This window comes from Xenopus laevis, chromosome 4S (assembly GCF_017654675.1).
Source record: "Xenopus laevis strain J_2021 chromosome 4S, Xenopus_laevis_v10.1, whole genome shotgun sequence".
Taxonomy (NCBI): Eukaryota; Metazoa; Chordata; class Amphibia; order Anura; family Pipidae; genus Xenopus; species Xenopus laevis.
In genome coordinates, this window is record NC_054378.1 from 7,574,834 (window position 1) to 7,599,710 (window position 24,877).

Here is a 24,877-nt window from a genome sequence, read left to right on the forward strand (position 1 = left end):
TTTTTTATTTTGCACAGGCTATCTATTTCTCCGGTTTTTATTTTCACACTTTTTTTAATATGATATTAATAAAATAATAATACCATCATGCAAATCCATAGGCCATATACAAAAAGATTTCTCGTTGCTGCAGCATGTTTAAGTTTGCCTTTTAATACTAACTAAGTCCCGCTCTAGTTCCCTAAATGATCCCCAGGCCTAGTCTAACTATGCAAGTTTAGATTACTAAGTGATATATACAGTATATTGTCTACACTAACTTTGGCATTAAACTTGGTTTCCCCTGCTCTTATAATCTGCTGTTTTACATGATGCCAATCAATTCAGGAAAGCTGTCCAGGATACACTGGGAAAGATAAGCCCCTCCTCTTGCACGTTGGGTGGTCTATGGGGTTATTTTAAAATCATAATTTGTTTTATAAGGCAATGACAGGCTTAATCAGCATATACATATAGGTGCTGACAGCCTTAATAAAGGCTAAACCAATCAACACCCATTCTCATTAACGTATAAGAATTATCAAAATATGTTTTCCTTAGGCATGACTGCCATAAGAACTGTGCACACAACGTAGTAAACAGGCTCGTGATGGGCGAATAAATTCGGCAAACATGGATTTGCGGCGAATTTTCATGTTTCGCCGCCCGTGAGCGTTTTAGTGAAACTGCGTTGAAAATACACCGGCAAAAAATCCGCCGCAACCGTAAAAAATTGTTGCGCGGCACTATTGGCGTGTGCATAAAGATTGACGCACAGCAAAATTATTCAGACGCCCTTTGACCTCAATGCATTTGGACAAAATAGTCACGAGTATAAAAATTGTCGATTGCGTCAAAACTTTATCAACATTATTTTGACATCCATTGACTTAATGCGTTTCGTGAATTATTCTCCGTTTCGCGAATTATTTGGCGAAACGGGACAGATTCGCCCATCACTAAAACTGGCTATGTTACACTACAATTTCCACCACCTGCACAATATTCCATAGCAACCAATAAGAAATGTGCTTTCATTGTCTCAGCTGCACTGAACAGATGAAAGCTCATTTCCGATTGGTAGATCTTGCTCGTGTAATAGATTGCACCTATATTTGCTAATTTTAATGAGAGACACTTGCATAACAGTCACTAATAAGCAGTTGCATCGTTATTCTTTGCTTTGACTCTCTGTCTATGATGTAGGGTATCCCTAATTCTAATGTTAAACATCAACAATTGTGTATATATACTGTATATATATAGAGAGAGAGAGAGAGAGAGAGAGAGAGAGAGAGAGTTTGAGGTTTGTATATTGTTCTGAGTTAAGTTATACACAAATATTTTATTTGCAGTCATGATGATGTCACAATCCTGTAGAAGGCCGGCGAGGTCACAATTCCCCGGTGCTTTCTTATAGCAAGTCCAAATATGTGATCCTTCTATAGCTTGTCTCCTGCCGTCTGTCTGTACATTAGGGCAAAGTGTACAAGATGTACAGAAGGGGAGGTGAGGTGAGGCAGCCAGCAATCTGATCTCAAATGTTTGCACAGAATCAAACTCCAAATACCCTGCCAGGGGTTACCAGAATCAATTCCATGAAAACACACTGCCTCCCATCCTTTTTTCTTTAACACTTTAGAGGATGCAGCTGCTTTCAATTAAACCTAGAATCGCTCTTATGACTATTGACATTCACAAGAGCCACTAAAGGGCCACCATCTCTCCCTACTATACCTGCTATCCCACAGTCACACTCCCTTCCCAGAGACTATTATCCACTGTTACTATAGGCACCATCTCTCCCTACTATACCTGCTATCCCACAGTCACACTCCCTTCCCAGAGACTATTATCCCACTGTTTACTATAGACACCATCTCTCCCTACTATACCTGCTATCCCACAGTCACACTCCCTTCCCAGAGACTATTATCCACTGTTACTATAGGCACATCTCTCCTACTATACTGCTATCCCACAGTCACACTCCCTTCCCAGAGACTATTATCCACTGTTACTATAGGCACCCATCTCTCCTACTATACCCTGCTATCCCACAGTCACACTCCCTTCCCAGAGACTATTATCCCACTGTTACTATAGGCACCATCTCTCCCTACTATACCTGCTATCCCACAGTCACACTCCCTTCCCAGAGACTATTATCCACTGTTACTATAGGTACCATCTCTCCCTACTATACTTGCTATCCCACAGTCACACTCCCTTCCCAGAGACTATTATCCACTGTTACTATAGACACCATCTCTCCCTACTATACTGCTATCCCACAGTCACACTCCCTTCCCAGAGGACTATTATCCACTGTTACTATAGGTACCATCTCTCCCTACTATACCTGGCTATCCCACAGTCACACTCCCTTCCCAGAGACTATTATCCACTGTTACTATAGGCACATCTCTCCCTACTATACCTGCTAATCCACAGTCACACTCCCTTCCAGAGACTATTATCCACTGTTACTATAGACACTGTCTCTCCCTACTATACCTGCTATCCCACAGTCACACTCCCTTCCCAGAGACTATTATCCCACTGTTACTATAGGCACCGTCTCTCCCTACTATACCTGCTATCCCACAGTCACACTCCCTTCCCAGAGACTATTATCCCACTGTTACTATAGGCACCATCTCTCCCTACTATACCTGCTATCCCACAGTCACACTCCCTTCCCAGAGACTATTATCCACTGTTACTATAGACACCATCTCTCCCTACTATACCTGCTATCCCACAGTCACACTCCCTTCCCAGAGACTATTATCCACTGTTACTATAGACACATCTCTCCCTACTATACCTGCTATCCCACAGTCACATTCCCTTCCCAGAGACTATTATCCCACTGTTACTATAGACACCATCTCTCCCTACTATACCTGCTATCCCACAGTCACACTCCCTTCCCAGAGACTATTATCCACTGTTACTATAGGACACCATCTCTCCCTACTATACCTGCTATCCCACAGTCACACTCCCTTCCCAGAGACTATTATCCACTGTTACTATAGACACCATCTCTCCCTACTATACCTGCTATCCCACAGTCACATTCCCTTCCCAGAGACTATTATCCCACTGTTACTATAGGCACCATCTCTCCCTACTATACCTGCTATCCCACAGTCACACTCCCTTCCCAGAGACTATTATCCACTGTTACTATAGACACCATCTCTCCCTACTATACCTGCTATCCCACAGTCACACTCCCTTCCCAGAGACTATTATCCACTGTTACTATAGGCACCATCTCTCCCTACTATACCTGCTATCCCACAGTCACACTCCCTTCCCAGAAACTATTATCCCACTGTTACTATAGACACCATCTCTCCCTACTATACCTGCTATCCCACAATCACACTCCCTTCCCAGAGACTATTATCCACTGTTACTATAGGCACCATCTCTCGCTACTATACCTGCTATCCCACAGTCACACTCCCTTCCCAGAGACTATTATCCCACTGTTACTATAGACACCATCTCTCCCTACTATACCTGCTATCCCTCAGTCACACTCCCTTCCCAGAGACTATTATCCCACTGTTACTATAGGCACCATCTCTCCCTACTATACCTGCTATCCCACAGTCACACTCCCTTCCCAGAGACTATTATCCCACTGTTACTATAGACACCATCTCTCCCTACTATACCTGCTATCCCACAGTCACACTCCCTTCCCAGAGACTATTATCCACTGTTACTATAGGCACCATCTCTCCCTACTATACCTGCTATCCCACAGTCACAGTCCTGTCCCAAAGACTATTATCCAATTAATTTGAAAAAATCAAAGAATTAAAAGTAGGAGGACTCTTTCTACAGCATACTAAAAGTTGAAGCTCCCGTTTAATAAAAACAGACAGACATAAACAGGCTATTGTGCTTCTGCCAGTAGTGCCACTAGTTGCCGTCTGTCTGGCACTTGGAAGAGGTTTATCGCACAACTCGTCACCATATTTGGCTTCCATACTCCATATCTACAACCAGCCTGACTGATTTCAGATGACAAATAACGCACATGTCAACCTGATTCTTCTTAATGGTCCTCCCACTCCCCCCCCTATTCCAAGTCTAACTCCGGATTAAATAAGCCTGTCTGTGTTTTGTTACAAAAGCGAAATTAAACAGGGGACAGAGAGAACTTAAAGGTGTAGAGCAAGGAAATGGGAAAGGCAGCAACATCTGCTCCTTTGCCACGACTCCTGCATGATAAAAGTTCCCTCATATGCCCCCAATTCCCTGTTGCTCAACAATGCAGAAGCCTTTCCAACTCTGCTCAGTCCCTGCTTCTTCAAACAATTACTGCCGAGAGAAAGCAACTGGGAGAGAAAGAGGAAGAAAAACAGAATAGAACCAGCAAACAACAGACTTTTTCAGCTGGCGTTAAGCCAACCCTTAACTCTCCGTTTCTGGCCATTCTCACTTGTTTTGGCTGAATATTCTCCCCTCTGGGACTTTAATTTGATGGAACAGCTTTTTTTTTTTTTTTTTTTGCTTTTAATTTCCTTTGTTTCCCAGTAAAGTATATTATCTATCCCCCTGTCCTGTTTTTCTCTCAATTACTGCTAAATGGTCTCTATATCCCTTTACGCTAAGAAGTAAAATGATGCGCAGGACATGTTTGTAATGCTGGAGTGGAGCCAGGCTTGGGTTTAAAGACCCAGAAAATCTGCTCTTGTCTTAATGGAGCAATAAATGGTTCAGGATACAGAAGAGGGTTTTTAGGGAAATGGACTTACTCATTGTTTTTAATCATTGGCTGTTAAAGACTCAATACACCTGCCATTGTTGTCTGTCCCACTGCTTCATTCTCTTATGGTGCCCATTCCTCATCCTTATGGTTTGGGAAATAGCAAAAGTCCCCCTTTGAGACAATGAGGCTAAAATGCTCAAAAAAAGTGCAAAAATGTCTGCAATGTGTCATATATTTTTTTCTGAAATTCCAGCATTCTTGCACTTTCTAATAGCTGTCGTTCTGCACATGCAACTAGGTGTAAGCTATGCTAGAACACGGGTGCATATATAAAGCACTGCGTATCTTGACAGCGCTATATAAATAAATGATGATGATAAATGGCACTCACCATCTGCATTATTATGGCATACAGATTGGGCACAGGCTTTTTCTTCCCCTTCAGTTATATTTTGGCAAACATACAAGGCATAATTTCATGGCACCATTATACGTCCTCCTTGTCAGTGGCCAGTTTAAAGTACGGGGCGCCCCTTGCACCCCAATCCCAGGAATAGGTGGCAGGGATGCACACAAAAAACCTAGGCTTTCTGCATATATATTTACATAAATCAGGCTCAAGTTGTGATTTAGACTAGACAACTTTCATAGGCTTAAATGGGGAGTTAAACACAAATCAGCTCTGACGTATTGGGGTTTATTTTTACTTTAATCCTTTAGAAGGTTATTGTTTTCCAAAAAATACATTCTGCATATTGTTTTGACCTGATCTGGTGCAAAGGGTCATGAAAGCAACAGGGGGGGAAAACACTCAGAAACTGCTGAGTAGATTGCATAAGAAATGATGCATCATGTAACATTACGCTTCCCCCCTGCAGATCTCGGCTAGGGAACTTACGGCACTCTGGAAGGACTAAAAATTCCCAGCAGTCTCGGCCAAACTTCCTGCTGCATGTCTAGCGTTCTAAAAAGCCTGGAGCGTCAGGCATTCATTGATAATGATTTAAGGGCTTCCATCTTGGATGTATGATGTCACAATGCTATTTGTTCCTACTGGACTCAGAATGGCATACGTACCAGGAGGATATCAGACCCTGATCGTTGGCAAAGAAAAGGACATGGACCAGGAAGTCAGAGCATTTAAAAAGCAACTTAGGATCACACATAAAATGTATGTGAAGGAGTCAGCATATTTATAGAACTGGAATAGCAAAATATGTGCTGCTTTTCGGCAGGCTGGGTTACTATTCCCTCCTTCGGAATGTCACAGTTTACGAAAGCTAAAGGAAATCTGGAACATATATGATTTGCAGAAAAATAGCAGATATTGCATGTTTGCTTAGTGATTAGTATCATTGATGATGTTATTAATAACATAGTCATCTGTGACTATCGCTTTATTCATAAGTGACTTTCAACTTTCAAGCAATACTGCACCTATAGGGCAATGATCTGTGGACCTACAGAGAAGAGACCTCATCTATAGGGTTTCCACCTGCCTGGTTCTGACCGAGACTTTTTTTAGAAGGGCTGCCCAGGTCAAAACAGTCTTACCAGTTTTCCAAATTAGAGATGATGTCACTGCACCCACTGACGTTGCCACCCAACCCACTGCCTGGACCGGTGGAGAAAGGTGGCAACCCTACTCATTAAAGTGCTCATACGTTGCTCAATTGATGGGACTTTCTAACCTGCCTGACAGATTTCTGGATGATTTTCAGAGAGATATTGATCAGTTAGACCATCAAGGGTCAAAATCATGAGCCAATAATCTGCTCACTCAGTCTGCAGCTTAGTTGGCAGCTTTTACCACCTTAAAGGGATACTGTCATGGGAAAAAAAAAAAATTCAAAATGAATCAGTTAATAGTGCTGCTCGAGCAGAATTCTGCACTGAAATACATTTCTCAAAAGAGCAAACAGATTTTTTTATATTCAATTTTGAAATCTGACATGGGGCTAGACATATTGTCAATTTCCCAGCTGCCCCTAGTCATGTGACTTGTGCTCTGATAAACTTCAATCACTCTTTACTGCTGTACTGCAAGTTGGAGTGATATCACCCCCTCCCTTTTCCCCCCCAGCAGCCAAACAAAAGAACAATGGGAAGGTAACCAGATAACAGCTCCCTAACACAAGATAACAGCTGCCTGGTAGATCTAAGAACAACACTCAATAGTAAAATCCAGGTCCCACTGAGACACATTCAGTTACATTGAGAAGGAAAAACAGCAGCCTGCCAGAAAGCATTTCTCTCCTAAAGTGCAGGCACAAGTCACATGACGGGGGGCAGCTGGGAAATTGACAAAATGTCTAGCCCCATGTCAGATTTCAAAATTGAATATAAAAAAATCTGTTTGTTCTTTTGAGAAATGGATTTCAGTGCAGAATTCTGCTGGATCAGCATTATTAACTGATTCATTCTGAAAAAAAATTTTTTTCCCATGACAGTATCCCTTTAAGAGGCCATGTGGAAGCCCCGGAAGGCCATAGGACACAAATGTGGCTCTCCAAAGGATTTTTAAGACCTTGGCTTCATGGACTTGCTTGTATTACATCAAAGACCAACCAGTGGACACATACAAACATCACACTCCTAGGGACTGTTGAACAGCTTTGAGTTAGCAAAGGAATAGTAGACAAAACCTGAGCATTGTCTGAACAGAACTTGTCCTTACAGCTTCTTCTTGAGGTTGCACATTCATTTTTGAGCCCTTGGGATTTATTCTAAGCTTGACAGCCTGAGACAACTTGCCCTTTCTCTTGACATGCTGGAAAAGCTGCCTAATGGTTGGTCATTGCAACACTGATTTAACTTTCTTATGCAACCTCTGCCTCCACATGCCACAAAGCAGATGCCAGTGCTTACTACTACATTGAGAACAGCCATGGGAGTTTGTAGGAAGTTCCTATTGGCTCCTACTGGCTAATGAAACTGTTGTTCTAGTAACACTGATCAGGATTGTTGTTTTTTAAATAATTGGTCCAGGGCTGACTTTACAGTGGCCCAGAGAAAACCTCTGTCCTTCATCACAGGGGCCCCTTGAGGAGGAAAATGTAGATAAGGGTACAAAGATTTGAAAAGTATTTTTTTCAATTTGTGGTCATATTTTCAGGAAACCTGCTTCAGGGCTCCATAAACTTTGTTTGTATGACATCACAGACCAACCAGTGGATATATGATGTCACATAATCATCCCACTACATGGAAAAAAGGCAGCTGATACAAATTAGCTTTGGGCCCTAAGCATCGCAGGGGCCCCTTAACAAGAAAAATTTACAAATGATTTTTTAATATATATACCCCAAGGATGTCCAACTTGTTGCCCTCCATCTACAGTTCAACAGTTGGAGGGCTGAAGGCTGAAAACTCCTCATTTGTTTAGATAGAAGGGGCCACGGCCGTCCAACGTTTCCAGGGCCCCCACAGGTGTTTCATGTAAAATGCTCTCCGAGCAGCTACTTAAGTGCAGAATTTGGGTAACATTATATCTTCTCATGCTGAAATATTTCATTACTGTCCCATCCCCTGGAAGACCACCTACAAACTATACAAAAACAGAAGATAATGGGGGTTGAATTATTCCCTGGTTTGAATTTTTAAACATTTCCCAGGCTGCATTCAAAAATGATTTGCTAACCTTTTCACATTTCACCAACCAGCCCCCCACCCCTCTTCTTGTTTTAACCTTTTAGGTGCTAAGGGGGGGGGGCTCCCAACAGGTTGAATAGCTGCAAAGACTGTCTGAGGGTTAAAGGCTTCCAGTCGGCAGGAATTACCCAATGCTCAACATATCAGTGCCATGTGTTTCTTCTCTGTGTGGGAAGAAGGCTTTTCTTACTCAGAATCTTGAGTCAGCAGTTAGCAGAGTGCATGCTTTATCTGTGATACTGAACTGTAACAAGCATTCTCTGTGAGCGACGTCACACGGGCTTGAAACGTTATACAAAGCAGCACTTCAAAGGATAGGGAAAAACAAGCATTTTCCTAGAAATAATTTAGCCAAGGGGCCCTGGATACACACACAAAGGCTTCCAGATCAGTTGCTGTTCAAGTTACAAGCAGCCTCGAAGGCGCAGATGGAGTTAAAGGAGAAGGAAAAGCTTGGTGCACTTGGGGTGCCAAATGTTAGACACCCCAAGTGATTGTATTGACTTACCTGAAACCCCGGGCCGGTGCTCCTATCAGCAGAAAACTGCACCGGCCCGGGCCAGTGAGCACCACGGAGCGATCCTCTTCCGGCTTCTTCTTTCTTCGAGCGGCTGCGCATGTGCAGAAGAACGAAAAGCCGAACTTTAACTAAAAACTCTGCTATTTCGTTCTACTGCACATTCGTTTGCCCTGGGAAATTTTAAGAAAGAAGAAGACGGAAGAGGATCGCTCTGTGGCGCTCACTGGTATAACCCCGGGCCGGTTCAGTTTTCTGCTGATAGGAGGTTTCAGTATGTAAGTAAATACAATCACTTGGGGGTGTCTAACATTTGGCACCCCCAAGTGCACCAAGCCTTTCCTTCTCCTGTAAGGTGGGGTTCCCTACCTGATGAATATTATAATCTAGTAATGCATAAGGATTTTCCCTTATTACGTTGGTAGGCTTTGGAGGATAGGGCTGCAAGCCTACCAACATAATAAGTGATGAATGCATCTAAATAACATATAGTATGGCTGTTGTGTGTTGGAATGGCTTGTGGTCTTCGTTCAGACATAAACATTAATCTACGTGCTGTTTATTATTATTAAGTAGCTACATTAGTCTTACACCTTTTAACGGCAGAGATCTTGATTTATTAGCTTTATTAGCTTTATGCCAACTTGAGCCCTGTGAATGTGGGTTACTGTACCTACTTCTCTGATCACCGGCTGGAAATGCAAGACCCTCAACAATCTATGCAAGAAGATATTTCAGCAGCACTCTGATTATAGTGAATAAAGTGTAATTTTATTTGTGCCTCAAGCGACGTTTAGAGCTTATCCAGCACTTTATCAAGCTTCAATAATCAATGCAATTACCTGGACACAAACAGGTTGCTGTTGACTCTTAATGCCCCAAAATTCTTGCTTCCAAGCCCAGAAATTAAGCCGGATCAGCAATAACAACCCTTGCAGCATGTACAATGCATAATAAAAAAAAAAGGGAATTAATGATGGGCACTAAGTAAATCTATGAAACTAGTTATGAATTTTATAGATAGAGGTTAAGGAAAACAAGCAGAAATGTAGGAAAAGTTCTCCCCTGAAAATAATAAAATACTAAAGTAACCACAACAATATGATGTGCAACATGCCTGTTACTTCAATGCCCTCTAGTGGAAATATGAAAGAACTTGGACACATTCTCATTTTGGCAGCTCCTATTGTACCCTGCGGATTTTCAAGCAACTTTTGTCATCTAGAAACATCTTTCTGGAGAATGGCGATAGAGCAGCACCTTCCCCAGGAGGAGATCAACGCATGGTTACTCTCAACGGTGAGCTGGGCATTCATCTCACTGCTTCATTAGCAAACATAATGAGAAAGACATATCAACTTGCCCCTGCCATATCCCCAAAACATACTAGGTCACCATGGACCTTTTGTTAACCACCACAACCTCTATGAAAGCCCAATGACAACATTTTCCTACTGCTGTGAGGTCCCTGTCATGCAAGTAGCTAATAACAACAAGAAGCAGTTGCACATAGACACTCAAGACCATAAATCGCTTCCTTGGGGTACTTTTCTGCTCAGCATCATAGGTCTGAATGGCTCATTATCAATGGCTCTCCTGCTATTGGTTGGCGCTGCCTTGCTCTCTTTGAGGGTTCTGTTTTGCACCAATCCCAACAGTCGGTTAAACAGCCATTAGCCATAAGCAACAAATCAACATGCAAAGTTGCTCTTCATTTTTGCCTCCCGAAGAGCATCAGCTCAGAGCGAGACTATCTGCATGCAATGCAATAACACATGTAGTCATTATCTACTATCTGTCATTTGGTATCTCCAACCTGCCCTCCGTCTGCCTTTTTTCAGCTTTTTATTTTTTTTTTTACAGTTTATTTCCTAGAAACCCCTATAAAAATTGTCACAGCCTGGTACCCAACAAGCACACAAACATTTATTTTTAAACCTGTCCCATGGAAGGGTATTGGCAGGAACAAGTGCAAGTCAAGTACAAGAGCGCAGTCTCAGAAGGTAGGTTACAACAAGTAGCAGCTACCAAAAACAATAGCATATCCATATATCCAGAGTCAACCCCCTATGAGAAATCCTACTGGAGTTTGTTACCTGTGTACTCCTGCTCTCCGTTTGCCTGCAGAGCTGGGCTTCTGCCTCCACGCTGCTACTTCTGTGTTTGCAACTAAGCTGTTCCATTTCTTTTATTTTCTGTAAATGTGTTGGCAGCTCCTCTGGGATTGAATGATTCAGCTTTCTCTTGCTAATGTGTTCCAATAAAACAAAAAAAAATTGAAGGTTTGGTAATTGGGTTTTTTTGTCTTGTTTGTTTCACGTTGGTAGTTTTGGGTAGAGTGCACTGGGGTTGGTTTGTGAGAGAGTGAGGAGGAGGAGGAGGGTGATAGGATGTCTTTAAGTCCGTCTCACCAAGCCAAGATAATGTTGTTAGCTGCTCCAGTCCTTGGGAGACAGACTGAGGAGGGAGCCTGCCCTTTCTTTTATACACTCTCCCTCCCCCCCCTCCTAGTGATTTAGTAGGCATGGACGACTACCTCCACTCCCCCTATCCTCATCATCTCCCACCACCCAAAAAAAAACTTTTTAATAAAGCTCCTGAACAACACACGTACACACAGATATAATAAGAATGTGTTTTTCTCTAGTCTTCTTCTCCCTTTGTCTTGATTCAAGAACTGAGAGTGATTGTTCTGCTTTGGCTTCCTTTAAGTCAGTGGTGTGTCAGGGGTCAGGACGGTATTGGCAAAAGTGCCACTTTTATCCTCACTCGCAACTGTCATTTGTCTCAACCAAATTGAATTCCCAAAGGGAAACTGTTAGATTTCTACATATCATATAGCTGCCTGGAATATTCATGACAGTGCTTGAATCTGGGCAGGTAGATGTGAGCGGCTTCTATAACCAAGGAAAAAAGGTACAATATATAAAGGTATAAATCTGTAGTTGTATTTCTTTATATAACCATTGATATGAAAAAGTATTAGTGTAATTATTATTATTATTATTATTATTATACAAGTATCATTATTAATAATTAAGTGTGTTATTATATTATGATTATATTAGCAAATTATATATATATAATATAATATCATTATTACAACATTAAGTAGATATTACTACAGATGTAGTAGTAGTATTAGTAGTATCATATTATATTATGGTTATATTAGCAAATTATATATATATATATATATATATATATATATATATATATATATATATATATATATATATATATATATATATAATATATCATTATTACAACATTAAGTAGATATTACTACAGATGTAGTAGTAGTATTAGTAGTATCATATTATATTATGATTATATTAGCAAATTATATATATATATATATATATATATATATATATATTATATATATATATATATATATATATATATATATATATATATATATATATATGCAATATATCATTATTACAACATTAAGTAGATATTACTACAGATGTAGTAGTAGTATTAGTAGTATCATATTATATTATGATTATATTAGCAAATTATATATATATATATATATATATATATATATATATGTAATATATCATAATTACAACATTAAGTAGATATTAGTATAGCTGCTGTAGTAGTGTTATTATTATAATATTTTGTAAAATATAAGTATGTAGAGGCATGCTTATTATGATTATTATTATTATAATTATTATTATGTGGTTATAATAATTATTTTTATTATAATGATAGTAATGCATTAAGAATTATCATATATATATATATATATATATCATTATCATTATTAATAATAACAATGATGCTGATGACAATGATAATTATGATGAAAATAATACCTGTTATTATTACATATTTTACAATATATCATTATTGTTATTATTATTGTTGTTCTTAGTATTAGTATTGTTAATAGTAAGCATACAAATCTCTGCAAGAATATAATAGGATCTTATTTATTTTTTCTAGGTTTTCATTTTGCAGTCTTTTTCTCATGCAAAAAAAAAAAAGAATTGTCCGTCATATTTGCCACCTAATTGAGACGACAACAGAATGAAGACAATCAAGGTAGTAAATGTATAAATGTGTAGGTTTAAACAGCAAAGGGCTGGATTCAATTGCATGAGAAAATCCTTCTATTTATCTTATTAAAAACAAATCAGTTGACGTCTATGGGTAAAACAGGAGATAAAATACAAGAAAGATTTTTCTCATGCAATAAAACTAAAGCCGAGGGCACTGGATTTTGTGGAGAGATGTCATGAACGTTTACTAAAAATTAGAATAGAGTGAATATATATATATATATATATATATATATATATATATATATATATATATATATGTGTGTACATATATATATATATATATATATATATATATATATATATATATATATGTATGTACAATTTGGAGTTTTCATCTATTTTCCATTTCTTATTAATTTGTAAAAAAATATTAATAAACCATAAGTTATGTTAGCAGATAATGTCATTACTGGTTGAATGATACAGTATGTATTATATTTAAAAAATATAGAGAGCGATAGAGAACTTTTTTATGCTCAGATTCCCCACTCAGAGAGAGAGAGATGATAGATAGAAAGATAGATAGATAGATAGATAGATAGATAGATAGATAGATAGATAGATAGATAGAAAGATAAATAGATAGATAGAGAGAGAGAGAGAGAGAGAGAGATGATAGATAGATAGATAGATAGATAGATAGATAGAGAGAGAGAGAGAGAGAGAGAGATGATAGATAGAGAGAGAGAGAGAGAGAGAGAGAGAGAGAGAGAGAGAGAGAGAGAGATGATAGATAGATAGATAGATAGATAGATAGATAGATAGATAGATAGATAGATAGATAGATAGATAGATAGATAGATAGATAGATAGATAGAAAGATAGATAGATAGATAGATAGATAGACAGACAGACAGACAGACAGACAGACAGATAGATAACTCACTTCATGAAGATTACCGAAGAGAAGATGATGGCGTCTGCTCACTCTGCTGCGCTCACTCCGCATGTGCCGTCACTATTTCTAGGGGTAAGACTGTGCAGGGGGGAGGCAGGGAGGGGGACCAGTGGGCACTTATCACAATGGGGGGTTAGTTCTCCTTTAAGCAGCATCTAACAATGTTACCTGACTCTTGTTGGTTCTTGATTACCCACCCTGTGGAGCTTCCCAGAAGCATTGATGACTTATCTTAAAGATAATTGCTGGTGAGCTAATTAAAAGTCAATGACCTACACAGAATTTGTAATCTAATTTTGATATTATTCATTTAACCTTTTTAGGGGAACGGAACACGGGAAGATTTATCATCTCAGCAATTTAAAGCTCTAAGGGTGGGGGACAACGTGATACAAATCTTGCCTCCCTCATATATTAAATAAATGGCAATGAGGCATTTCCTGTCTAGTGACGAACACGTATCACTGAAGAATGGAAAGAAAGCAATATGAGTATTCTGGAAGCATAGTAGAAGCATAGTGAGTATTCAGGTAGGTCAGTTTATCCAGGGAACCCATTGCACTTGACATAAAGGTAGAAAACCTTAAAAAAAAAACCTTAAAGGACTATATTAAAGAGCTTTGGATGACGTCACAATGGGGAAAAAAATGACATTTAGTTCTGCATGACCTGGCTAGGCAGTGTTTAAAATAAGTCGAAGCCAAATTAAGTCCAGAGTTCAACATTCAAAACTGCTGAGTATTCACTGGAATTTAAACTCCACAGTGAAGAGGATATCGTCAGGTGCCTAAAGGAGAACTAAAGCCTAACTAAAGAAGTAGCTAGAAATGTTGTACATTATGTTTTTGGCTTCTGTACCAGCCCAAGGCAACCACAGCCCTTTAGCAGTAAAGATCTGTGTCTCCAAAGATGCCCCAGTAGCTCCCCATCTTCTTTTCTGCTGATTCACTGCACATGCTCTGTGCTGCTGTCACTTACTGAGCTTAGGGACCCACTCACAATATACAGTACACAAAGAATAGAAATGTCACAATATAAGGCTGATTAGTAATTAATACACATAATTACTACATGGCAGCACAGAAACCAGTGCAATTAGCATCAGAATTTAATAATCAGCAAACCTGTAGCATCAGCTTATATTACAGCCAGGGAAGCTCATTTTCTGCTGGATAATTAGTGACGACCCCCTAATCTTAGCTAAGCAGCCCAGTCTATTGTCAGATGTTGCTGGGCCGCTATATTAAATTCTTCTATGGCACTGTTCAATAAATAGTTGGCATCTGTTTAAGAAACATTATAGACCCTCTACACGCAACATCTAACATATACAATATTTTATCTCTACGTTTAAACATATCAGTTAATAGTGCTACTGCAGCAGAATTCTGCACTGAAATCCATTTCTCAAAAGAGCAAACAGAATTTTTTATATTCAATTTTGAAATCTGACATGGGGCTAGACATTTTGTCAATTTCCCAGCTGCCCCTGGTCATGTGACTTGTGCCTGCACTTTAGGAGAGAAATGCTTTCTGGCAGGCTGCTGTTTTTCCTTCTCAATGTAACTGAATGTGTCTCAGTGGGACATGGGTTTTTACTATTGAGTGTTGTTCTTAGATCTACCAGGCAGCTGTTATCTTGTGTTAGGGAGCTGTTATCTGGTTACCTTCCCATTGTTCTTTTGTTTGGCTGCTGGGGGGGGGAAAGGGAGGGGGTGATATTACTCCAACTTGCAGTACAGCAGTAAAGAGTGATTGAAGTTTATCAGAGTTACATGACTTGGGGCAGCTGGGAAATTGACAATATATCTAGCCCCATGTCAGATTTCAAAATTGAATATAAAAAAATCTGTTTGCTCTTTTGAGAAATGGATTTCAGTGCAGAATTCTGCTGGAGTAGCACTATTAACTGATTCATTTTGAAAATGACAGTATCCCTTTAAGGGACATAGAATGTGGCCCATATGCTATAGAGAGATCCATAGCTGATTACACGTTGCATGGCTTAAATGATTACTAGCAATTGTAGCAGATTTGTTGAACAGGATATGGTTTATAGATACGCTGAGCTAAACACAGACAACCAGACACGTACTCTTGATGTGTTTGATAATATACAACAGTGCGAGGGTTAGGAGATTTATTATATACTGTGCAAATGACATGCACTTAGTGTTGAGAGTATATGTGTACAGCAGGGATGGGAAAAGATGGTAGCGGTCTGTCTGGAGGAGTGTATGTAATGTGCGTAATGGGCTGAAGAGGAATTATCACTTGCATCTTTATCTGTTATATCTCTCTTGTTCTTTTTCTGTATCTAACAAATATGTTCTGCAGAATAATCATCGCAGCGCACTCAGTGGTCCGTACAACTGCCTATATAAAATCACATCCATGAAGAAGAAAGTAGATATACAATTGAAATAATATGTAAAGTATATCCATACAGTATTTATCATACAGGCATGGGATCTGTTAACCAGAAAGCTCAGAATTACATAAGGACATCATCTGTTTAAATCTGGCTCCATGATCTCTGTCCCTGCAGCTGGAGTTGGAAACAGTAAAGGGGATGTAAAGGCAAAAATAAAATCCAATACAAATCTCGACACAGTCGCCGACTGCTCTACAGGGAAACAAACAAACCTGCTTGAGTTCTGCATGGCTGGGAAATAAGGCGGGGGCTCCCCCTGCTGTTCATAAGTATGATTGTTTCCCTGCAGAGCAGTTAGGGACCGTCTGACAATTCCTATCCACAGCAGGGAGAATTTCACTGCATACAGTCAGATTTCTTATAAAAAAGTATATTGGAGATTTTATTTTATTGTTTTGCCTTTACATGCACTTTAAAGGGATCCTGTCATCGGAAAACATGTTTTTTTCAAAACGCATCAGTTAATAGTGCTACTCCAGCAGAATTCTGCACTGAAATCCATTTCTCAAAAGAGCAAACAGATTTTTTTATATTCAATTTTGAAATCTGACATGGGGCTAGACATTTTGTCAATTTCCCAGCTGCCCCTGGTCATGTGACTTGTGCCTGCACTTTAGGAGAGAAATGCTTTCTGGCAGGCTGCTGTTTTTCCTTCTCAATGTAACTGAATGTGTCTCAGTGGGACATGGGTTTTTACTATTGAGTGTTGTTCTTAGATCTACCAGGCAGCTGTTATCTTGTGTTAGGGAGCTGCTATCTGGTTACCTTCCCATTGTTCTTTTGTTTGGCTGCTGGGGGGGAAAAGGGAGAGGGGTGATATCACTCCAACTTGCAGTACAGCAGTAAAGATTTATCAGAGCACAAGTTACATGACTTGGGGCAGCTGGGAAATTGACAATACGTCTAGCCCCATGTCAGATTTCAAAATTGAATTTAAAAAAATCTGTTTGCTCTTTTGAGAAATGGATTTCAGTGCAGAATTCTGCTGGAGCAGCACTATTAACCGATTCATTTTGAAAAAAATGTTTTTTTCCCATGACAGTATCCCTTTAAGAACACAAAACAGCCACTCATTTATTATAAATATTTAGACATTATGGATAGCACATGCACTTATAAAGCATCTTCTTGAATTTGCCCCCTGCCTGGACTGTAATTTACCCACATCACTGTATATCCAACTAATGGCTTGTTACTTTGCTCATTGCTGTAGACCCTTATGTGTTCCATGTTCTGATGCAAAAGCGGATAATATTTAGGGAGGTATATTGTTGACTCCGAAGCAGGTGCCTTTGTTGACAGTTGAAAAGGTGTCTGTCTAATGTTCTTGTGGTTGGGAGTCCTGTTTCTAAGGCAGTTGAAATGTTATGATTAATATATGTGACGTGTAGGGGTTCAGTCATCCATACATTTATATACACAAGATGGATAATAATAAAGATAAAGTATGATGGATCTGCTTTTACAGAACTGATGTTTGTAGTAGGTGATATAGCTCCAACATCTCCTACTACAAACATCTACTATATTCTGTCTGTTTGTAATTTGTATTCTTTAGAAAGCTGGAAGAGAGTAAGTTTACTGGGGAAGTGCTTCGTCGAGCAGTGTTTTAAAGGGAATAACATAAGTATTGCACAATTAGTATTTATAGCACTTCCCACCCAGAAGAAACTTTAAGCAAAGGAATATGCAGAATGTTTAATCCATTGGAGGTCTAGTTACCCTTTAGGTCTATGGCTGTAAACAGGTAGAAAATTACAGTTGTCAAAATCTCCTTCTCACTGATATAGGAAATCTCTGGCTAAAATTTTAAACCTCTCTGTGTGCCATTGCCCAAATAAATCTACTAATGTAAATATATTGTATATATAATTTCTTGGAAATCACATAAACTACAAACAAATCTGCCTGCTATTTGGCAAAATATAGTCCACCAAGGTCCCCAAGCTTCTAATTTTCATCCAGAGCAAGACCATCAAGACTACCGCACTACTTTTAAGAGCACATCATTATTATATGCACTTGAGCAGGCCCGGACCGGCAATCTGTGAGTTCTGGCAAATGCCAGAGGGGCTGCTGTAAGATGCTATAGACAGTCAGTATTTAATGGGCTGGTGAGGGCTGATTGGGCCTCCGTGTACCTGAAATCCCAGGGCCTATTTTGATTCTCAGTCCAGACCTGGTTCTGGCAAATGCCAGAGGGGCTGCTGTAAGATGCCAGACAATCACTGTGGAGTGGGCTGGTAGGGGACTGGTTGGGCCTCGTTGGCTTGAAATGCCAAGGCCCATTTTGAGCCAAACCTGCACTTGTGTACATAATAATTATTGTTCCTATCCACACACTGCCCCCAAGCCTTCATGGATTGAGAAGTCATTAGCCATACACTCAGGGCCCGTTGGGTTCATGGTATACAGCCATGCCACCCATTATTGACTATAAAGGAAATAGTCAAAGTACACACTGCAGCCTCAAAATGTTCAAATTCACATTTGATGGACATTGCTGTCACCATTAGAGCATTTCCATTATGGTCAGTGGCAAGGCTCATTGAGTAGAAGACCAAGCAGTCATGTGACTGGCCAAGAGGCCTTGGAGAATTGAGTGTCGCCCAAAAACGCCCCACATAAAGCAACCACACAACTCTGCAATGGAAGAGCTCGGCCATTAATGATCACACCAGAGATTGTTGGCTCAACAGTTAATGACAGTTAATGTTTGAAAGAACTGAAATAATTGGAAATACATTAATTCAAGGCTGGACAAGCTGCTACACTCCATATATGGTTCTTACAACATGCAGAAATCAACATGTTGTTCTTGAACTACAACTGCCAAATCCACAAAGGCCTTTGGTTTTTAGAAGTATAGAAACCTTTATGGACCTGCCTCTAACCTACCTTGTATTCCCAAAGTCCAGGGTAACGGTCAGTCTTATTCTTAGATGCACATCTCCCTGCTAATTGGGTGAAAGCAGAAGAGTTCAACCAATGAGCACAGAGTGTGCTGAAAGACCAATAAAGGGTATAGGACATGTTTATACTAGTGGGGATCTAAAGTGCAGAGGGCACAGATTAATAAGGGATCTCAATATATGGTTTCAAATGATGTCATTGAACTCATTGTAGGCAGTTACAATGTAATATGCTGTAATATTTTACCCCTTTATAATATGGAGTATCAAGGGCCATATCTACAAAATAGCTGCAAAAACCGTTTTTGGGAGGGTTGAACCTCTGTGGGGTCTTGTGGGTTATATTTCTCCTTTCAGCTTCGCTTGTGTCTTCAGACTGAATTGTGTTCTAATCTCCTTGTTTCCCTTGTGCGGTTGAAATGCAAATTCATTTGTTTGTTTCATTTGTACAAGTTCATTTGAAAAAGGTTTATTGACTGATATGTCTTTTCCATATACCCAGAGTCTAAACAGAGTGCCGTGTTGGGGCAGATTTATCAAGGGTCGAATTTCGAAGTGATGGGAGTTTTTTTTTTTCAACTCCCATAACTTCGAAATTCGAAGAAAAAAAGACCAAGCGTGAATAGGCTGTATTCGGATCGTTCGAATCAAAGTAAGATCATATTCGTATCGAATTTGATTCGAAATATTAAAAAAAAAAAAAAATTGATTTCCACCAATTGACTCCATGTAGGTTTTAGGAGATCCCCTATAGGCTAAAACAGCAATTCGGCAGGTTTTAGATGGCAAATGGTGGAAGTCGAAGTTTTAGTCTAATTTTTTTAAATTTTAATCGAATTTTAGTCGAAGTACACAAAAATAGCTCGAAATTCAAATTTTTTTTTCCTTCAAACTTTTACTTCGACCCTTGATAAATCTGCCCCGTTGTGTAGGTAGTACCTTAAAGGAAGGTGACACCAAAAAAATAAAAGCGTTTTAAAGTAATTAAAAATATACTTTACTGTTGTCTTGCATTGGTAAAAGTGATGTGTTTGCTTTAGAAAGACTACTATAGTTTATACAAATAGGCTGCTGTGTGGCCACGGGGGCAGCCATTTAAGCTGAAAAAGGAGGCACAGGCTACTTAGCAGATAACAGATCTGTAATAGAATACAATGGTGTCCTACAGAGTGCATCTGTTATCTGCTGTGTAACCTGGTCCTTGAATGGCTGCACAGCCGCTTGTTTATATAAACTATAGTAGTACTTATCTGTTATCTACTGTGTATCCTGTGCATGGATGGCTGCCCCCATGGCTACACAGCAGCTTGTTTATATAAACTATAGTAGTACTTATCTGTTATCTACTGTGTATCCTGTGCTTGAATGGCTGCCCCCATGGCTACATAGCAGCTTGTTTTTATAAACTATAGTAGTACTTATCTGTTATCTACTGTGTATCCTGTGCTTGAATGGCTGCCCCCATGGCTACACAGCAGCTTGTTTATATAAACTATAGTAATACTTATCTGTTATCTACTGTGTATCCTGTGCTTGAATGGCTGCCCCCATGGCTACACAGCAGCTTGTTTATATAAACTATAGTAGTACTTATCTGTTATCTACTGTGTATCCTGTGCTTGAATGGCTGCCCCCATGGCTACACAGCAGCTTGTATATATAAACTATAGTAGTACTTATCTGTTATCTACTGTGTCCCCTGTGCTTCAATGGCTGCCCCCATGGCTACACAGCAGCTTGTTTATATAAACTATAGTAGTACTTATCTGTTATCTACTGTGTATCCTGTGCTTGAACGGCTGCCCCCATGGCTACACAGCAGCTTGTTTATATAAACTATAGTAGTACTTATCTGTTATCTACTGTGTATCCTGTGCTTGAACGGCTGCCCCCATGGCTACACAGCAGCTTGTTTATATAAACTATAGTAGTACTTATCTGGGTGCCTGGGAACTGCATTCAGGGCTCCAATGGGCCCCATATACCACCAGCAGTCACTGTTCCATCCTCTATAGTTACACCTCAGTCACCAGAAGTTCATCATGTAGGTTCCAAAAAATTCCATTGCATATAAATAAGTTCATCACCCAAAATAACTGCAGACAGTCACAGTCTATTGGTTTTCTGAGTTCAACAACAAGACACTTCTAACCCTCGAGTGAATTGTTAACTATCTTCCATGTACCCAGGAATGCGTACGTGTGTTTGTATCCCTTGCTTTCAAGTGAACAAGTTCAATGAATGGATTTTTGTACCTTGACGATATATGCCATGCTGTTGAGTCTTAAAGGAGAACTAAACCCTACAAATAAATATGGTTAAAAATGGCATATTTTCTATAGTGAACTTATTGCACGAGGCTAAAGTTTGAGCTTGTCAATAGCAGCAATGATCCAGGACTTCAAACTTGTCACAGGGGGTCACCATCTTGGAAAGTGTCTGTGACACTCACATGCTCAGTGGGCTCTGATTGGCTGTTGAGAAGCTAAGCTTAGGGCTCGTCACTAATTATCCAGCAGAAAATGAGCTTCCCTGGCTGTAATATAAGCTGATGCTACAGGTTTGCTGATTATTCAATTCTGATGCTAATTGCACTGGTTTCTGTGCTGCCATGTAGTAATTATGTGTATTAATTACTAATCAGCCTTATATTGTGACATTTCTATTCTATGTGTACTGTATATTGTGAGTGGGTCCCTAAGCTCAGTAAGTGACAGCAGCACAGAGCATGTGCAGTGAATCAGCAGAAAAGAAGATGGGGAGCTACTGGGGCATCTTTGGAGACACAGATCTTTACTGCTAAAGGGCTGTGGTTGCCTTGGGCTGGAACAGAAGCACAAAACATAATGTACAACATTTCTAGCTACTTCTTTAGTTAAGCTTTAGTTGTCCTTTAAGTAACCATATTGATTTGACAGTTATGAAGGGCTACATTTCCCAAAAGTCAAAAGGATTTATCCAAATAAAAAGAGGGAGAAAAAAGTTGCTCTGCGTAGTGCGGCAATTTTTTTGACCACGCCCATTTTTATGATTACACCCCCCTAATTACCATGTTGATTTTATAAAATTTGGCAGATTACGAAAGTTTGAACATATTTCTGTGTTTTTTTTTCAATTACAGTTTTGCTAATAGAGGTGAATTGCCCTAGAATGTTCTAGTGCTTTGGCTCCGGACTGGTCATATGATTAGTAGCTGATAGCGATGGGCGAATTTGTCCCATTTCAATTTGCCAAAAAGTTTACAGCGAAATTCACGAAAAAATTTGTGAAACGCATTGAAGTCAATGGGCGTCAATTTTTATACGCGCGCCTATTTTGTCCAAATGCATTCAATGGGCAGAATAATTTTGACGCACAACAATTATTATGCGCGTGACTATTCTGACGCGCATAATTATAAGCCAAATATCTGACAATAATTATAAGCCAAAAAATCACAACGAAATTGTTAGGGGAATAGTTAGGGGCAGGGCCGCCATCAGGGGGGACAAGTGTCCCGGACCCGGGCATCAAGGGGGGCCTGGCAGTGCTGCAGTTTTGAAAGAGCCAGGCCCCCCTCCCGAGCGCCGAACCCTGCAGCCAGCTGAACAGCCGAAAATGCGTAAATGCTGAAAAGCCGAAGTCCCAAAGCGGCTATAAGACCCGAAGTCAGGAAAACAGCCGAAATTTAAGTCCTGAAACGTGAAAGTCCTGAAGCCATGAGTTAAATTCTACTGAAGACCAATTTGTGTTTTTTTTCACTGGCCACCAATGTATTATTTTAATATTCTATAGGCCCCTGGCGCCAATGTTTTTTTAAAAAAAATTTTTGGGGCCCCAATTTTTTTAACTTGTAAGGGGGGCCCTGGCACCAATGGTTTTTTTAAAAAAACTTTTATGGGGGGCCTGGGCGCCAATGTTTTTTTTTAAACTTATAAGGGAGCCCTGACCATCAATAGCTTTTTATAACTTGTGTAAAATGTGTGGGGGGGGGTTACTTTTTTAGTGCTGATGTCTGTGTGGACTTTTAACTGTGATGTGGAGTGGGCGGGGTCTGGGACGGGCTTGGTCACCAGGATGGGCGGGGCTTCGTCTAATGGCGGCCCTGCTGACGCGTGCCCACATTTTTTTGACACAGCGGATTTTTCGCCGGCACATTTTCGTTCCAGTCTCGCTAATTTATTTGCCCGGCGGCGCAACGCAGAAATTCGATGCGAATCAGAATAAGAAGACAAGACAATGATTACATTTTATTGCTTTGTATCCATTTCAAAAGGTCATTGAGACGATTCACAAATTCAATGGCACAAACGTCATAATTCCTTGATCCGTGTGTGACTGGGCTCCGAAGAACCGAATCTGAGATGCTCCTATGTGAGAGGGTGAGAAGAGAGGCAGGCAAGGATACTGCTGGGAAAATTGGAAAGGGAAACAACAGTTGCAAACCTGCTGTGTAGCTGCTTTGTCTTCCGCTGCATGGATTTTTAACTGCACGTCACTATGAGCCAAACAACATGGTTGAAGAAGGTGTTGCCATGAACCTAAACCTGATTTGTACTTATTTATATGTTTTATTCTATTTATTGCCTTTTATATTAAAGCCAAACGGGACAAGGGCTTAAAGGGATCCTGTCATCGGAAATGAATCAGTTAATAGTGCTGCTCCAGCAGAATTCTGCACTGAAATCCATTTCTCAAAAGAGCAAACAGATTTTTTTATATTCAATTTTGAAATCTGACATGGGGCTAGACATATTGTCAATTTCCCAGCTGCCCCTGGTCATGTGACTTGTGCCTGCACTTTAGGAGAGAAATGCTTTCTGGCAGGCTGCTGTTTTTCCTTCTCAATGTAACTGAATGTGTCTCAGTGGGACATGGGTTTTTACTATTGAGTGTTGTTCTTAGATCTACCAGGCAGCTGTTATCTTGTGTTAGGGAGCTGCTATCTGGTTACCTTCCCATTGTTCTTTTGTTTGGCTACTGGGGGGGAAAAGGGAGGGGGTGATATCACTCCAACTTGCAGTACAGCAGTAAAGAGTGATTGAAGTTTTTCAGAGCACAGTCACATGACTTGGGGCAGCTGGGAAATTGACAGTATGTCTAGCCCCATGTCAGATTTCAAAATTGAATATAAAAAAATCTGTTTGCTCTTTTGAGAAATGGATTTCAGTGCAGAATTCTACTGGAGCAGCTCTATTAACTGATTCATTTTGAAAAAAAAAAATGTTTTTCCCATGACAGTATCCCTTTAAATTCTGCCATCCGGGGCTAACAATTGTGCGGCAAACAAGCGTGTGGTCCTGCACTTTGACCTCCGCTGCTGTAGGGGTCCTTCCCTGCTTTGTGTTAACCAGCTCAGAGCTGACGGCATAATCTGCTCTCTGAATGGCCCATAATAAAGAGCACATAATGGAATCTATTACTGAGAAAATACCTGATATCCTAAATACTTGATGCTCTTGTTCTTATAGTGGGGGCAGGGCAGGCTCCCTACGAATGAACAATCTGCACTAGGACTTACCATAGAGACTCAATTCCAAAACTGTAGGCCAGACCCCCTGGGTAGGGTTGGAGCAGTGGCAGGAGGCTCAGCCTGATGAGTAGAGAACTATTTGCTCTCCAATATAAACCTGAAAGCCTAGTTAAAATGTCAGGGGGAAATCAGGGTGAAATTTGGGGTAAATGTT

The 24,877-nt window shown here is 40.0% G+C and overlaps 1 protein-coding gene and 1 long non-coding RNA gene across 8 annotated transcripts in view; one reads left to right on the top strand and one right to left on the bottom strand.

The window, feature by feature from the left end:
- The window catches only part of igf2.S (insulin like growth factor 2 S homeolog), a 38,971-nt gene extending 19,624 nt beyond the window's left edge, over positions 1 to 19,347 (bottom strand). For 2 of the 4 annotated variants that reach the window (XM_018259466.2, XM_018259465.2), the window contains exon 1: positions 19,198 to 19,347. In XM_018259466.2, the coding sequence (XP_018114955.1) occupies positions 19,198 to 19,332 (135 nt within the window). In that variant the 5' untranslated portion in view covers positions 19,333 to 19,347. 4 annotated transcript variants of the gene reach the window in all.
- The window catches only part of LOC121393169, a 54,180-nt gene continuing 39,412 nt past the window's right edge, over positions 10,110 to 24,877 (top strand). Inside the window, exons 1-2 of one of the 4 annotated variants that reach the window (XR_005960789.1) lie at positions 10,110 to 10,184; positions 12,849 to 12,947. This is a non-coding gene — a long non-coding RNA (uncharacterized LOC121393169). Of the gene's footprint in view, positions 10,185 to 10,801; positions 10,889 to 11,583; positions 11,817 to 12,848; positions 12,948 to 24,877 lie in introns of those variants that run through there. The other 3 variants (XR_005960790.1, XR_005960788.1, XR_005960787.1) reach the window with 3 other exon arrangements.